At 41.8% G+C, this 15,386-nt stretch overlaps 1 protein-coding gene across 1 annotated transcript in view; it reads left to right on the forward strand.

The window, feature by feature from the left end:
* Positions 1 to 15,386, forward strand: part of DNAH14 (dynein axonemal heavy chain 14) — a 404,678-nt gene that overhangs the window by 122,571 nt on the left and 266,721 nt on the right. The window contains 4 exon segments of the mRNA XM_042976694.1: positions 16 to 146; positions 2,967 to 3,119; positions 4,267 to 4,379; positions 13,733 to 13,795. Of these exon segments, the coding sequence (XP_042832628.1) occupies positions 16 to 146; positions 2,967 to 3,119; positions 4,267 to 4,379; positions 13,733 to 13,795 (460 nt within the window).

The following is a 15,386-nucleotide window of genomic DNA, read 5'->3' on the forward strand; positions in this document are numbered from 1 at the left end:
AATGTTGTAAACCAGAACCGGAGGATGATGATGTGACAAGACATATTATAAGGCTACGAGAAAAGTTTGGCTGGCAAACAATGTTACCGCAGCGCTGTTTGGAGTACAAAAGTTCCAAACTTGCAGTTCAGAAGATTATTCTAAAGGTATTACTCTGTTTTATTCAGTTTTGTGCTATAAAAGTTGTTATTGGAAAGTGTATCTCAATCTTTATTTCATTCACTGCACATATTACATCAAAATTAAATATCCCATTAACATCAAATTAACAATCATGATTTCATAGTACATGCTTATAAAAGTGTTGGATGTCGGGGAGCCTGGGTGGCTCAGTCGGTTGAGCGTCCGACTTTGGCTCAGGTCATGATCTCACGGTCCGTGAGTTCGAGCCCCGCGTCAGGCTCTGTGCTGACAGCTCAGAGCCTGGAGCCTGTTTCAGATTCTGTGTCTCCCTCTCTCTCTGACCCTCCCCCGTTTGTGCTCTGTCTCTCTCTGTCTCAAAAATAAAAAAACGTTAAAAAAAAAATTTGAAAAAAAAAAAAAAAAAAAACCAAAACCCAAAACAATCAAAAACTGAAAGTGTGGGGCATCATTTCATTTCACTTATTCCAAGAACGGAGAAACAGATACAACATATGTCCAAAATTTGAATCTATTCTTATGTTCCTGTTTATCAGTTATTTTGCGATTTAAGAAGAAATCCTAACGTGTGTTTGTAGCATGTATCTGCACCCTTACTGCTTGTGCCCCATTTTCTGTCTCATTATCTGTGTATGTCCTTATCCCTTCCTGTTCGGGGAAGTTCTAGCATGTCCGGGGTCACGTGACCGGGGAGCACAGGCAGCCACAAGCACTGGTAACTCTGCCTCCTGTGACCTCCTTCATTACAGAAGATGAAAGACTGGGCAGGACCCTCTCGTCCTACTCCGTAGACCCAGGGCGCTCAAATGGCAGGCCCCAGGCCAGCAGCATCAGTGTCCCCTGGAGCTTTTGAGCAATCCGAAGTCCCCTCTCTGCCCCCGACTTGGGAGTCAGAGACTCTGGGGGTGGAGCCCAGCGATCCGTGTTTTATGAAGCTGCCCCAGGCGATTCTGGCGCACAATTGAGAACGGTGTTTCTAGACCAGGGGCCGACTTCCCTTTTTCCGAAAAGCGCCACATGGTAAATATTTTAGGCTGTGCGGGCCCCCTGACCTCTGTCGTAACCACTCAGGTCTGTCATCGTGGTGCGGGAGCAACAAGTGGGTGTGGCTGTGTTCCAGGGGGACTTCATTTACTGAAACAGGCGCGTGGGCCCGGCCGTGGTTTGCTGGCCCTGCTCTAGGCTGTCACCAGGAGGATAAGTGCTCTTTTGATCATTGTCGGAGGCAGCGTTAACGTAAAGGCAAGCACCACGCATGATGGAATCGGAGTCTCCCGGGTGTGAGGCTCTATTTGTACGCTCCCGGCGTTATTTTGGGCAAGTTCCTGGCCTCTCTGAGCGTCAGCTTCTTTGATGTTGAAGCGGAAATAATAGTACTTAACGTTAGGGAGCTGTGGCCAGGAAATGAGGCAATGCGCGTGGCGTGTGCCTGGCAGATGGTGGGCGCCGTGGTTTCACAAAGCTGTCCCTGAGCTGGATGCCCCTGGACTCACTGACAAGGTGTGTTTCGCGTGTATGTGAAGAGAGGATTGAGAATGTGAAACAAATACTTGTTTTTAATCGAAAGACAATATTTAATTGGAACATTCTGTGCTTCTTGTACGTGGATGACTTAATTACATACACGACCCATTGGGAGAGTCGTGTCTGCGTTAAGGTTCTAACATCCTTAACTTTTTGAACGATAATTAGAACAGAAATGCCTCGAGTGGCCCAGTAACTGGAACACAGCCGCCACCGTGCACGTCGCCATCCAGAGCTGAGTTATTAACGTTGACTCGCGGTTTGTAGACTTGTTTCTTAAGGTTTCCAGGGATGCATTGTGTCCGGTCAGAACAAGAAAAGGGAACGGTTGAGACATTGAGAAGGAACACGAAGGGTCTTAAGGGAAGATGGTTTTTTGAGAAGTAAAACTGGATCCAGAATTTTAAATTCCAGTAATTAGAAACTGTTTACTCAGTTCAATAGCTTCTGAAGGCATCACTGAATTATAATTTTTTTAATAATAAATTTTAATTATCCAGGAATGACTAACTTGAACTTTCTTGTAGAGGGTTCATAGTGACAGTTAAAAATTTTCAAAGCTAGAAGAAAGAAATTTCACTTAGATTTTTTTCTTAATGTGGAATGGCTGATTTCTCAATAATGCCAGGTAAAAAAGAAGCAGGTATTAGGGTAAATTGCAGTGTGTCGGAGTGTGGGTTTGGTCAGACACATGCTCACATCTTAGCCTGCCCCTGCCTGTCTTTGTGACTCTTCTCAAATGACCTAATCTCTCAAACTAGTAATTTCTGCATCTGTTTAACGATCATCATCCGTGGTTAATTTAAAAAATTAAAGCAATTCTCGTGGTTATAAATATAACATGAAACAGTTATTACTTATTAAATATTTATTATTTACCTAACAAATTATTTACCTAACAAATATTAGCTATTGTTACTCTAATACTAAGCCACCGTCATTAACAAAATAAATGATTAATGTGCTCAAAAGGCTTCCGGTGTTGGAAGATTTACTGAAGGTGGAGCGTGTTGTAAAACGTATGTTGCCAAGTTCTTTGTGTGAATGAGCACGCATGAGTGAACACATAGATCAGTTTTCGTGAATGTTTTTTCACCACGCTGTAAGAATGAAAATTATATATTTTAAATCTTTCATAAGATTGATCTTGTTGAACTTTGGACGGACACAATTTGATGTTAACTTTCCTCAGGGATATTATTCTTAATTTTCATCTAAAATTGTTTCAGTTTATTGAGTAACCTGTTCAGCCATTTTACTACTTAAGTTGATCAAGTTAATTAAAATTTTTTTAACCTCAGGAACCTTTAAAAGATGATGGAGAATTTGTATATTGCCTTTGTCGGAAAAATCGTAAAGGTGTCTATAATCCGTATGACCTCCAGGTGGTCTCTGCTCACAGAGCTAGACATGGCAAAGAATTCTGGATTATTACAGCATCATCTGTCTCCAAGGTAACAGAGGGCGAGCGAGCTCAGCTTGGAGAGTCATAATGGAAAAACATTATTCGATTTAGAATATCTTTGTGTGTTTCAGACAAACCTGGCCATTTGAGAAGTAGCTTATGTTTCAGATCCTCTTGGGGAGAAAGCTTTTTACTGGCGAGGTTCCTTTTCTTTTTTATAGAGATTTAGGTTTGGGGATTCAGTTTTATCTCAAATACCTTAAGTATGTGTGTGTGTGTGTGTGTGTGTGTGTGTGTGTGTGTGTTTAAAGAAAACTAGACTACAGGGATTTGCTGACATCATAGGAATTATAATAATAAAAGAAAAAACTGTTTTCTCAGGTTGGTCAGAAACTTCATTGCCAGAGGTAGAAACCCCACTCCCCCAATACACTCAAATAGCGCTTTGATACTGATTACAAGTTGTGATCGTACAACTTGTTACTTGTTTGGGCCGTTTGTTTAGTGTCTGTGGTGCCAGCCTCCCGGCTACACTGTAAGCACGTGTGGGCGGGGCCACATCCAAACGAAGCAGATCCGTAGGTGCACGTGTGGGGACGCCCCGTGTGTGTTATCAACTGAAGATGGAAAGAACGACTTCTATATAAACAAAAGTATGCACGTAAATACGTATATGGTGATATAGACATACTTTTATTTCTAGAAGACATTTAAGAAAAGGCTACCATTCGCATGGGGGAGAGGGGTTCTTGGGAAGAGAATTCCTTGAGGGAAGAAAGTCCTGTGGTTCTTGAATGTCAAAATGGGGTATCTTGGCAATGGGATTATTAGCCCCTCTGGAACCACTCTATCCCTGTAGTTAAAATTGAGCTCATAAATACTACCTGCATAGAAAATGTGAGAATTACGAGACTGAAAAGAACAGGTATCTGTGGAAAGTATGTCAAGGTGAGGAAGTTTCCCGTATTCTTTATCGGAGCACAAGAACTAGCATTAGAAAAATGGCAAGAATAGAAGTCGTGTGGGACGGGAAACCAAGTTTGGGTAGAGACGAAGTGGTGGAGGTCGTATACAGAACAGGCCTCATTATCAAGGCAAGCAGTTATGAGGCAAACCCAGGGTTGCCTAAGTCCTTGAAAATTGTGCATATTTGTTTTAAGGCAATAAAGTCGTGCTTTTGTGCTCTGTGTTTACAGGTTACTAACGTAGGTGGCGTAGAAGAAGTAGAATCTGTACCGACTGTGGAATGGCTTTTAGAAAGAACGTGTTACCATTTATTGCAGCAGTTCAGGATATTTTCCAAGTTTCGGTGAGATGAAAGAAAACGCAGCCAGTTATTTGCAGTACGGTCCTGTTGAAACAGGAACCGCTCGGCTGACACGTGGGTTCTGCCGCCCGGTGCCGCCTTTGTGGGGAGTTACAGAGGAAACGGGGTACTCCATAGGGGTGTTTTAGGCTAGATGCAGGTGCAGGAAGATCCTGAACTTACTACCTCCCACAGACACAACACACCTACATGTGGAATCATTTCCTCTGGAAAAGTCCTGGAAACGGAGGACAGAGGCCGCATGGAGACGGGTAGAAGAGACAGAGACACGCTCTCACCAAACAGCCTATCCCCAGTGCGGCAGCCACAATCAGGAGAGATCTCAAAAATGTGGGGACTCTCCCTGAGGAGTAGGGGATGTTTCACACATCAGGCACCTCAATCGTTGGGTTCTGCACTGGAGAGATGAGCTGCCAAAATGTAAAACAATGGGGATTGTGTCCAGGAAAACCATAAAACTGGGGAACAGAGAACCTGCCCGTAAAGGGTTTGCACGCACACTCAACTCACCCTGGGACCCAGAACAAAAGCTGCACTTTGAGAAGCATCTAGGCCATACCGAAAGGAGACTGACCCCCTTATTCCTGAAGTGAATGCCAGAGAAGAAGGATCTTTCTGCGACAGGTGTCATTTTGCAATCCCGTTGTACTTTGCTAATGCCAGTGTTGGCATTAGCCATTTTGGCAATCTTCCTGTAACCTGGGCATGCCCCATCACTCCATGCCACAGCCGCACCACAGCCAGCTGGGCAAGCATCCTGTCTTCCCCTGGCCGTAACTGCAGCCACCTTGCCAGATGAGTGCCATGCCTCTCAGTGCCACAGCCCCGGCCTCCCCACAGCCAGCAGATGCGAGTAGCCCACACTCGGGACTGCCCTGGAGGACCTGGCACTGGTGGCCAGATGGGATTGTGCTTCTCGGCCTCAGGGGTCATCTACACAAGGCCACTTCTTCAAGACTGGGAGAGGTAGCTGTTTTGCCTCATGTATAGAAAAAAAAAAAAAACCACATAAAATCAGGCAAGATGAGACAGAGGACTTATCTTCCAAATGAAAGAACAAGACAAAACCTCAGAAAAAGACCTTAATGAAATGGCAACATCAGTAAATTACCTGATGGAGAGTTCAAAGCAGTGGTCATAAAGGTGCCTCCCGAGCTTGGGAGAAGAATGGATGAGCGCAGTGAGAACTGCCACAGAGAGATGGAAAACACAAGAGACTACCAAATGGAAGTCGGAGAGCTGAAGCAGAACAAATAACTGAAGTATACACTAAAGGGGTTCACCAGCAGACTGGGCGAATCAGAAGAGGTCGGAGAGTGAACCAGAGGACAAAGCAATGGGACTCGCCCAGACAGAGCAGCAAAAACGAGAGAGATTTTTTAAAAAATGAACACAACTTAGGTGACCCATGGGACAATTTCAGGCAAAGTAACATTCACATTATAGGAGCCGCAGAAGGAGAGAAAAGGGGGCAGAAAAACTTATCTGAAGAAATAATGGCTGAAGATTTCCTTAATCTGGCAAAGGAAACAGACCTCCACATCCAGGAATCCCAGAGAGTGCCAAATAAGAATCCAAAGGGTTTCACCCCAAGATATAATTAAAATGTCAAAAGTTAAAGGTAGAGAATCTTAAAAGCAGCAAGAGAGAAACAACTTGTTTACACACAAAGTAAACCCAGGAGGCTATCAGCAGGTTTCTTAGCAGAAACTTTGCAAGGCAGAAGGGAGCGGCAGGACATATTCAAAGTACAAAAAAATTGCAACCGATAATACTGTACCCGGCCACTCAGAATTGAAGGAGAGAGAGAATTTTCATATAACAAAAGCTAAAGAACATCATTACCACTCAGCCAGCCTCACAAGAAGTTCTAAAGGGACTTCTTAAAGCTAAGAAGAAATGGCACTAATTAATGACAAGAAAACATATGAAAGTGAAAATCTCAGTGGAAAAAGGTAAGTATATAGTGAAGGTAGTAAATCATTTATAAAACTAATATGAAATTCAAAAGACCAACATAGTAAAATTAACTAAAACTACAATAATTAGCTAAGTAATACATAAAAAGTTGTAAAATGTGACAAAAAACCTAAAACATTAACAGAGGGGGATGACAATGTAGAATTTTGGAATGTATTCACATTTAAGTTGCCATGAACTTAAAACACATCATTATATACGTACGATGTTGTATCTGAACCTCATGATAACCACAAAGACTTTCAATGAATACACAAAATGAGAAAGGAATCTCAACACTAAAAGTTATCAGACATCAGGGGAAGAGAAAAGGGAAGAATAAAAGAACAAAAACTGTAAAAACAGCTTGAAAACAATAACAAAGGGCAGTAAGTACATACCTTTTAAAATTAAATGTAAATGAACTAAATTCTCCAATCAAAGGATGTAGAGTGACTGAATGGGCTTCTAAAAAAAAAAAGTCTCCGTATGCTGCTGACAAGAGACTCAGTTCAAAAGTAACGGCACACAGACTGAAGGTGAAGGTATGAAAAAATATATTTTATGCAAATGGAAATGAAAAGAAGGCTATGGTAGCTTATATTCACACAAAATAGACTTAAAGACTTATAGAAAATAAAGTAGGGCATTAAATAGATAATGATAAAGGGGTCACTCCAGCAAGAGGATATAATATTTATAAATGTATATGAACTCAACATAATGTTTAATGAACCCACAAAATGTTTAAAGGAAATATCAACAGACATAAAGGGAGAAAGAGACAGCGATCCAATAATAGGAGGGGACTTTAACATCCCACTTTTGTTAATAATTAGATCATTCATACAGAAAGTCTGTAAGGAAACATTGGCCTCAAATGACACATTAGACCAGATGGACTTAATAGATCTATATAGAACATTACATTCAAAAGCAGCATAATATGTTTCATCTTGAGTGCACACGGCACACTCTTCAGGGTAAATAACATGCTAGGCCACAAAAACATCTCAGTAAATTTAGCAAGATTGAAATCATCAAACATGTTTTCAACCATGATGGTGTAAAACTGGAAATCAGCTACGAGAAGAAAATTGGAAAAACCACAAAAATGTGGAGATTAAACAACATGCTACTGAAATGAAGGGACCTTTGAAGGAAAAAAAGGAGAAATAAAAAAAAATACCTAGAGACAAATGAAAAACATATCAAAAATCTACAGGATGCAGCGAAAGCAGTTACGAGAGAGAAGTTCATAACAATACAGGCCTACATTAAGAAGAAAAATCCCAAACAGCCTAACTTTAAACTTAAAGAATTGGAAAGGAAGAGCAAATGAAACCAAAGTTAGTATAAGGAAGGAAATAATGAAGATCAGAGTGGAAATAAGTAAAATAGAGACTAAAAAGACAACAGAAAAGATCAATGAAACCAAGAGCTCGTTCCACAAAAAGATGAAATTGGTGACTAATGAAGAAAAAGAGAACTCAAAATCAGAATAAAAGAAGTTATAACTGACACCATAGAAATATGAAGAATCCTAACAGAGACAACAGTCACACACAGGCAAACCGGACAACCTACAAGAAATGGATAAATTCCTAGAAACATATAACCTAGCAAGGCTGAATCATGAAAAGGTAGAAAATTTAAATAGACCAATTACTAGTAAGGAGATTAAATAATAATCCAAAACTTCCCAACAAAGTCCAGGATCAGAATTCACTGGTGAATTGTACTAAACATTCAAAGAATATTTAATACCTATTATTCTTAAACTCTTCCAAAAAAAAAAAAAAAAAAGGAAGAGGAATGACAGCTTCCAAAGTCATTTTATGAGGCCATCAGTTACCCTGATATCAAAACCAGAGCATACCACAAAAATAAAATTACGGGCCAATATCCCTTATGAACATACATGCAAAAATCCTCAACAAAATATTGACAGATCAAGTTAGAAAATACATTAGAAGGATCATACATCATGGTCAAGTGGCATTGATTTCAGGAATGGAAAGGTTCAACATCTGCAAAACAATGTGACCTACTGTGATACACCACGTTAAAAAAAATGAAAGGTAAAAGTCGTATCATCTCAATAGATGCAGAAAAAGCATTTGACATAAGTCAACATTCATTTATGATAAGAACTCTCAACAAAGTGCATATGGAGGGAATGTACCTCAACACAATACAAGCCATATGTGACAAACCCACAGCTAAAATAATATTCCAACTTTGAAAAGCGAAAAGCTTTTACTCTAAGGTCAGGACCAAGACAAGGGTGACTACATTTCTTAGCAGAGAATTGGAAGTCTTAGCCACGGCAGTTAGGCAAGAAAAAAATAAAAGGCATCCAAATTGGAAAGGAAGAATTAAACTGTTATTATTTACACATGACATTATACTATGTATGAAAGAATAAAGCTGTAGATATTGCAATCTCAGATTTCAAGATCCACTACAAAGCTGTAGTGATCAAACAGTATGGTACTGGCACAAAAATAAACATGTAGATCAAAGGAACAGAATAGCAAGCCTAGGAGTAAACCCACGATTATATGGCCAATTAATCTTCCACAAAGGAGGCAAGACTATGCCATGGGAAAAAGTCTGTTTAACAAATGGTGTTGGGAAAACTGGACCACTTGCTTACACCACACACAAAAGTAAACTCAAAATGGGCTAAAGACTTGAAAGTAAGAACTGAATGCATAAGACACCCAACAGAAAGTAGGTGGTAAACTCCTTGACGTCATTGTTGGAGATGTTTTCTTAGATCCGACTTAAAGGCAAAGGCAGCAGAAGGGAAAGTAAACAAATGGGATGGCATCTAACGGAAAAGCTTGTGAGCAATGAAGGAAGCCATCAATAGAATGGAAAAGTCAACTACTGACTGGGATAAGATGTTTGTAAATCATATATAATGAGGAGTGGATATCCAAAAAAAGAAAAAAAAAGGAATTCATACAACTCGGTAACAAAAATAATCCAATTCATAAATGGGCAGAGGATATGAAGAGGCATTTTTCCAGGACCTGCGTACAGGTGGCCAACAGACACATGAAAAGATGCTTAACATCATTAATCAGGGAAATGCACGTCAAAACCACAATAGGATATTACCTGCTGCATGTCAGGATGACTATTATTAAAGAAATCACAAGAATTGATGGGGATGTGGAGAAAAGGGGCCCTCGCTCGCTGCTTGTGGGAGTGTAAACTGGTGCGGCCACTATGGAAAACAGGATGGAGATTCTGAAAAAATTAAAATTAGGACTACCAAACAATCGAGCAATTCCACTTCTGGGTATCCTAAGAAAATGAAAAGACTACTTTGAAAAGATAATGCACTCCTTTGTTTCTGGTGGCTCTATTTGCAATAGCTAAGACATAGAAACAACCAAAGGGCTCACTGATAGAGATGAATGGATAAAGAAAAGGTGGTACCTATATACAACAGAACAGTACTCAGCCAGAAAAAAAAAAAATGAAATCTTGCCATTTGCATCAACACGGATGGGACCCTAAAGTATCCTGCTAAGGGAAGTAAGACAGAGAACTATACCACATCATTTCACGTATATGTGGAACCTAAAAACCGAAACAAAACCAAGACTCATAGATACAGAGCACAGAGTTGTGTCTTGCCAGAGGGGAGAGGTGCTGGGTGGGGGATGAAACGAGTGAAGAGAAGGTACAGACTTCCCGTTATGAAATAAGTCACAATGATGGAATGTACAGCCTATGGAATACAGTCCGAGTGCTGTATTAACCATATGGTCACAGATGATAACTACATTTATTGTAGGCATCAGTTCACAGGGTATACAATGTCAAATTACTGTGTTGTACACCTGAAACTAATATAATACTATATGTCAATTATACTTTGATACAGGTTTCTTTAGATAAAGGAAGCTTACCCATTTAGGTATGAAAATGCCCATCTTTTTGGATAAATATTGTAAGAAAAAGATTTTTTTATGGTCAGATTGAAGTTGACTATAATGACCTTAATTTCCCATGTATTTTTCATGCATTGATTCATTAAATGAGTATTTATTGAGAGTTTGCAAGAACCACGCATTGTTCTGGATGCTGGAGAGACTCTGTTGAACAAAACAGTTGTCTTGCTCTCAAATGTCTTGTAGTGGGTAAGAGGTAAAAACATAAATACGTGGAATTCCAGGGGCAGAAGGAATGTTATAGAGGAAAATAGATCAGAATTAGGGGGCTGGGGCGGCTTGGTTCGAGATCATCACTTAATAACTCATCTAGTTCTGAGTGACACGGCGGGACAAGGACACCAGGGTTTCTGCGAGTCTGATCCTTCACACAGCGGTCCCAGATTTGTTCTCCTAGTGTTTGTACCTGGTTTTTAAATTTCCTTTTGTTTCGTGTGTAGTCGACACCTGATGTTACATTAGTTTCAGGCGTCCGTACATTGTGCTGTGCACCACGCTGCACCCGTCCCCGAACAGAACGGTGCCGTTACCATAATTTTTTTGTTTCTAATGTATGTATTTCCTTGTGGTCTGCTGCTACCTGGTGGAGACTAGGAGAAGAGATGTCATATCTTAAATGGTTACATTTGATATCAAATAGTTGGAATAACTAAGAACCTGAGGAAGTTTACTTGTATAAGAGAAGTGAGTGGATTTTGTAGCAGAGAAGTTACTCACTTACAAAACAAGTATTTATTGTGTACTTTTGCTCCACCGTTCTGGGCACTGGAGGTATCATGGTGTAAAAAACGTACAATGTCTGTGCTCCTGTAGAACTTCATTCTAATGGAGGGAGATAGATAACAAGTAAATAAATAAGATTATTTCAGCTGGTGACAGGGGCCAGAAAGATAATAAAGCAGAGATGTGTGGTTGCTACTTTAAGTGGGACGGCCAGAGAGGTGCTCTTTAAGCGGAGGCCTCACCGATGAGAAGGACACGTCCACAGGGGGTCTTGAGGGAATAGTTTAGACAGAGCGCATAGCAAGGCCGGAAGTTGGGAGGCAGGATCAAGGTTGGCGTGTATCCAGAGGTAGAGATGGTGCCGCTGACGCCGAAGTGTCGGAGAGGTTGGTCCGCAAGGACGCGGGCTCTGGCTGTCTGTGCGAACCTGAGTCACATGCCGCGTGGGTGACTGAGAGACAGTTCTGAGAAGTTCGTCTTCAAGAAAATAGATGATCATCGCATCCCTGTAAATTAGGTGCCAGTGTAAACTGTCATCGTTGGGCTTTCCACCGTTATCCTTGCCTTGTAACACATGCTTGGGGTTCGCTCCATTCTAAGTAGTTTCAGTTGATTAAGCTTTTGAAGCATAGTTGCAACTGGGATGAGTCATCTTCTAGGACATTTAGCATCAGTAAGTGCATGGTCAAAATGATTCATTTTTTAAAAATTCACGTTAATCAAAGTATAAGTTAAAGTTTACGCAGATTAAAACCTATAAATTCATTTGATTTAAAATTTTATTTTTAACGTTTTGTAAAGTTTTTTTTTTATGACTAATAATTGTAACAACATGTCAAGCAGAAAAAAGGTGAATCTGAAGGGTTAGTGGCTCACAGAGGCGACGTGCTGTGTCCGGTGCAGGGGGGGTTAGCGGCTTATGGAGGCGACGTGGTGTGTCCAGTGTAGGGGGTTAGCGGCTTACAGAGGTGATGTGTGTCTCGTGCAGGGGTGACTTGAGCTGCAGTGCCCGCCTTTTACCTCGTGGGCCGTCCCGGAGGACTTGTGCCATGGCCTGGTGTGGACACTCATCACACTGTCGTTGGGGTGATTCGTCTGGTTTCCAGGGTTCTGGAGTCCTGAGGTTCTGTGACTGGATGGAAGTGAGACGGGAACTTAACTGGAATGCCTGTTGGGAGCCTGATTTAGGTCACGTTACCAGATCTGAGGTGTTTCTAAGGCCTTGGGTGTGCCTGTTTGTGTGACATCATGGGACGCTTTCTGAACTGCTTGCTTGTCCCTGGGGCTCCTTCAGTCTTCTGTGGTTCAGAATCAGCCAGGAAGATGGGCTGGTTCCGATTGGCCCCTCAGGCGGTCCTCTCCCAGTTGGCTCTTGCCTGCCGCGTAAGGAATCTCGCTTTGGCAAACAAGTGTCACCTTGAAAGTGTCACCAAGTGTCACCGTTACCATCCTTCTCAGACGGGTTCCTTGAGGTTTTAAAATTACAAATGCATCCTTTCAAAAACATAAATTAAATATCAATATGATATACACTATCTTAATTTTTTATTTACCAGTATACAGTGATTTCTTACCAACGTTACTTTTCTTATCACTAAAAAATGAATCTTGACTCTTCTCGAAATAGAATCTCTTTTAAAACCAGTAAGCAGGGGCGCCTGGGTGGCTCAGTCGGTTAAGCATCCGACTTCAGCTCAGGTCACGATCTCGCGGTCCGTGAGTTTGAGCCCCGCGTCGGGCTCTGGGCTGATGGCTCAGAGCCTGGAGCCTGCTTCCGGTTCTGTGTCTCCCTCTCTCTCTTCCCCTCCCCCGTTCATGCTCTGTCTCTCTCTGTCTCAAAAATAAATAAAAAAAACGTTAAAAAAAATAAAAAAAAAAACAGCTAATAAGGTATAAGGGAAAAGAATATGTTTTTATAGATTTATATTAATTGGGATGTGGTAACTGTTAGGGTCAGGCGTAGGCTAGGGTAAAGGTAAGAGTCAAGAACTAAAAGTTTTAGCAGTCAAAGGCTTTATTGGAAACTAAGGTCTCGGGCGAGGTTCCATGACTCAGGGAGAGAGAGAGAGGAGTTAGGGAGGTCGCGCCCGGGTGTGGTGGGGTAGGGCTTTTAAGCTGCAGCGGTTCCGGTTCCGGGTGGGCCTTTTTCGCGCCAGGTCGTGCTGTCGCTCGGTGATTGGTTGACCTCCAATTCGTTCTGGCAGCTACTAGGGGCTTTTCATTGGGTTGCACTGGCAAGATGGCCGTCCCCTCCACTGTGGTTCCAGGGACATCCTAACAGTAACTAAACTAATTATGTGTCTATAAGAATTATAATGAGTTTTGATGACGCTTACTTTCCTCTGTTCTGTTGATAGTTTGGGAGAGAAGTGATGTGGTCTGGTATTTGCTTTAAGTAAAGTTTATGATGAATGCAACCTGTTCTAGGAAATCTAGGATTTCTAAGATGTTACTAAATGTATTCCAAACCATGAGAGACTCTTACAAACTGAGAATAGACTGAGGGTTGATGGGGGGGCGGTGGGGGGGATGGGTATCGAGGAGGGCACCTGTTGGGAGGAGCGCTGGGTGTTGTGCGGAAACCAATTTGGCACTAAATCTCATATTAAAAGTAAAATAAATGTATTCCATATAAATACATGACTTACAAATATAGAATGTAAGAAATATCTTTCCTTTCAGAATTAATAAAGCATTTGTTACTTGGAAATTGAATGTTAGAAGAATTAAGACAGAGAAGAGCAGGTAAGCTTAAAGAGGCAAATGCATTTTTAACTATGTTAAGGGGAAACCTTATTTTAAATATGTAGTATGGAAGCAGGTATAAATCACTTTTCACTCAGTGATTGGAAAGTCACATCACGGTTATGAGTAGGTTTAGTCAATCTTACTTTCAAACACCATTTTTGTATATCACACGTGATGATAAACACTGACGACATTTCCCAGTATGTCAGTCTGCGGCATGAGGAGATGATAGTTCTGTGAACAGCTTACGATGACTTCCCCTGGTCGCTTGATTGACCTTTCTGCTTCCAGAAAGGGGAGTGACTACGTCATAGGAGTCAAATGGCTGTTAATCCTGTTTTACGGGGTCTCTGGCAGCCCCGTGTTGTTGTTGTTGTTGAACTTTGTACTTTGAGGTAACTGTGATTGAATGCAGTTGTAAGAGATGATGCCGAGAGACATCCTGTTTCCCCCAGAGGTAGAACCCCCAAACTTACTGTACAACATGGCAGCCAGGACAGTGGCACTGACGTCATCAAGATACAGAAGATTGGTCACCGCAGGGTCCCTCGTGTTGCCCTTGTACAGCCATACTCGCTTCCCTCCCAGTCCCACCCTCTTCTTAGCCTGTGGCAGGCACGACGCGGGTCTCCATTTCTGTGAGTTTGTCTTTTCGAGAATGTTGTATAAATGCAGTCATGCAGTATACGACCTTTGGGTTGGGGTTGGCTCTTCCCTGAGCGCAACTCTGGACTTCCGTCCAGGCTGCCGCATTTATCCGGCGTTCCTCGATTGCCGGGGAGCGGCGCGTGCTGGGAGTGGGAGGTACACCTGCTGTTCTCCAGCTTTTGTTTATTAGAGATAAAGCCCTCTAAACCTTCATATGTAGGTTTTTATGGGAACACAAGTTTTCATTTCTCTGGGGTAAATGCCCAGGAGTGCAATCCTGGGTCATACGGCGATTGCACGTTTAGTTTTGTTTTGTTTTTTCCATCCCCGACATCAATGTAGGAGTGATTCAGCTTCTCTACCTCTGTGCCGCCATTTGGAATTGTCACTGTTCTTTTGTTTTAGATATTCCGGTAGTTTTCTGGCAGTGTCATGTTGTGGTTTCAGTTTGCGTTTCCCTAATGATGTTGAGCATCTTTCCATGTGCTTATGGGCCATCTGTGAATCTTCTTTGGTGCGATGTCTCTCCATGTCTCTCTGGTGAGATGTCTCTCCATGTCCCTTACACATGTTCTGGTGGGATTGTTTATTTTTATACTGTTGAGTTTTTAAGGGTTCTTTTTTAAAATTTTTTCAACGTTTTTTATTTATTTTTGGGACAGAGAGAGACAGAGCATGAACGGGGGAGGGGCAGAGAGAGAGGGAGACACAGAATCGGAAACAGGCTCCAGGCTCTGAGCCATCAGCCCAGAGCCTGACGCGGGGCTCGAACTCACGGACCGCGAGATCGTGACCTGGCTGAAGTCGGACGCTTAACTGACTGCGCCACCCAGGCGCCCCAAGGGTTCTTTTTATAGTCTAGACACGAGTCCCTTGTGCATGGTTTATAAACATTTTCTCCCAGATTTGGCTTGTCTTTTTTTTTTTTTTTAATTCAAAA

The sequence above is a fragment of the Panthera tigris genome, chromosome F3 (assembly GCF_018350195.1).
Source record: "Panthera tigris isolate Pti1 chromosome F3, P.tigris_Pti1_mat1.1, whole genome shotgun sequence".
NCBI classification, from domain to species: domain Eukaryota; kingdom Metazoa; phylum Chordata; class Mammalia; order Carnivora; family Felidae; genus Panthera; species Panthera tigris.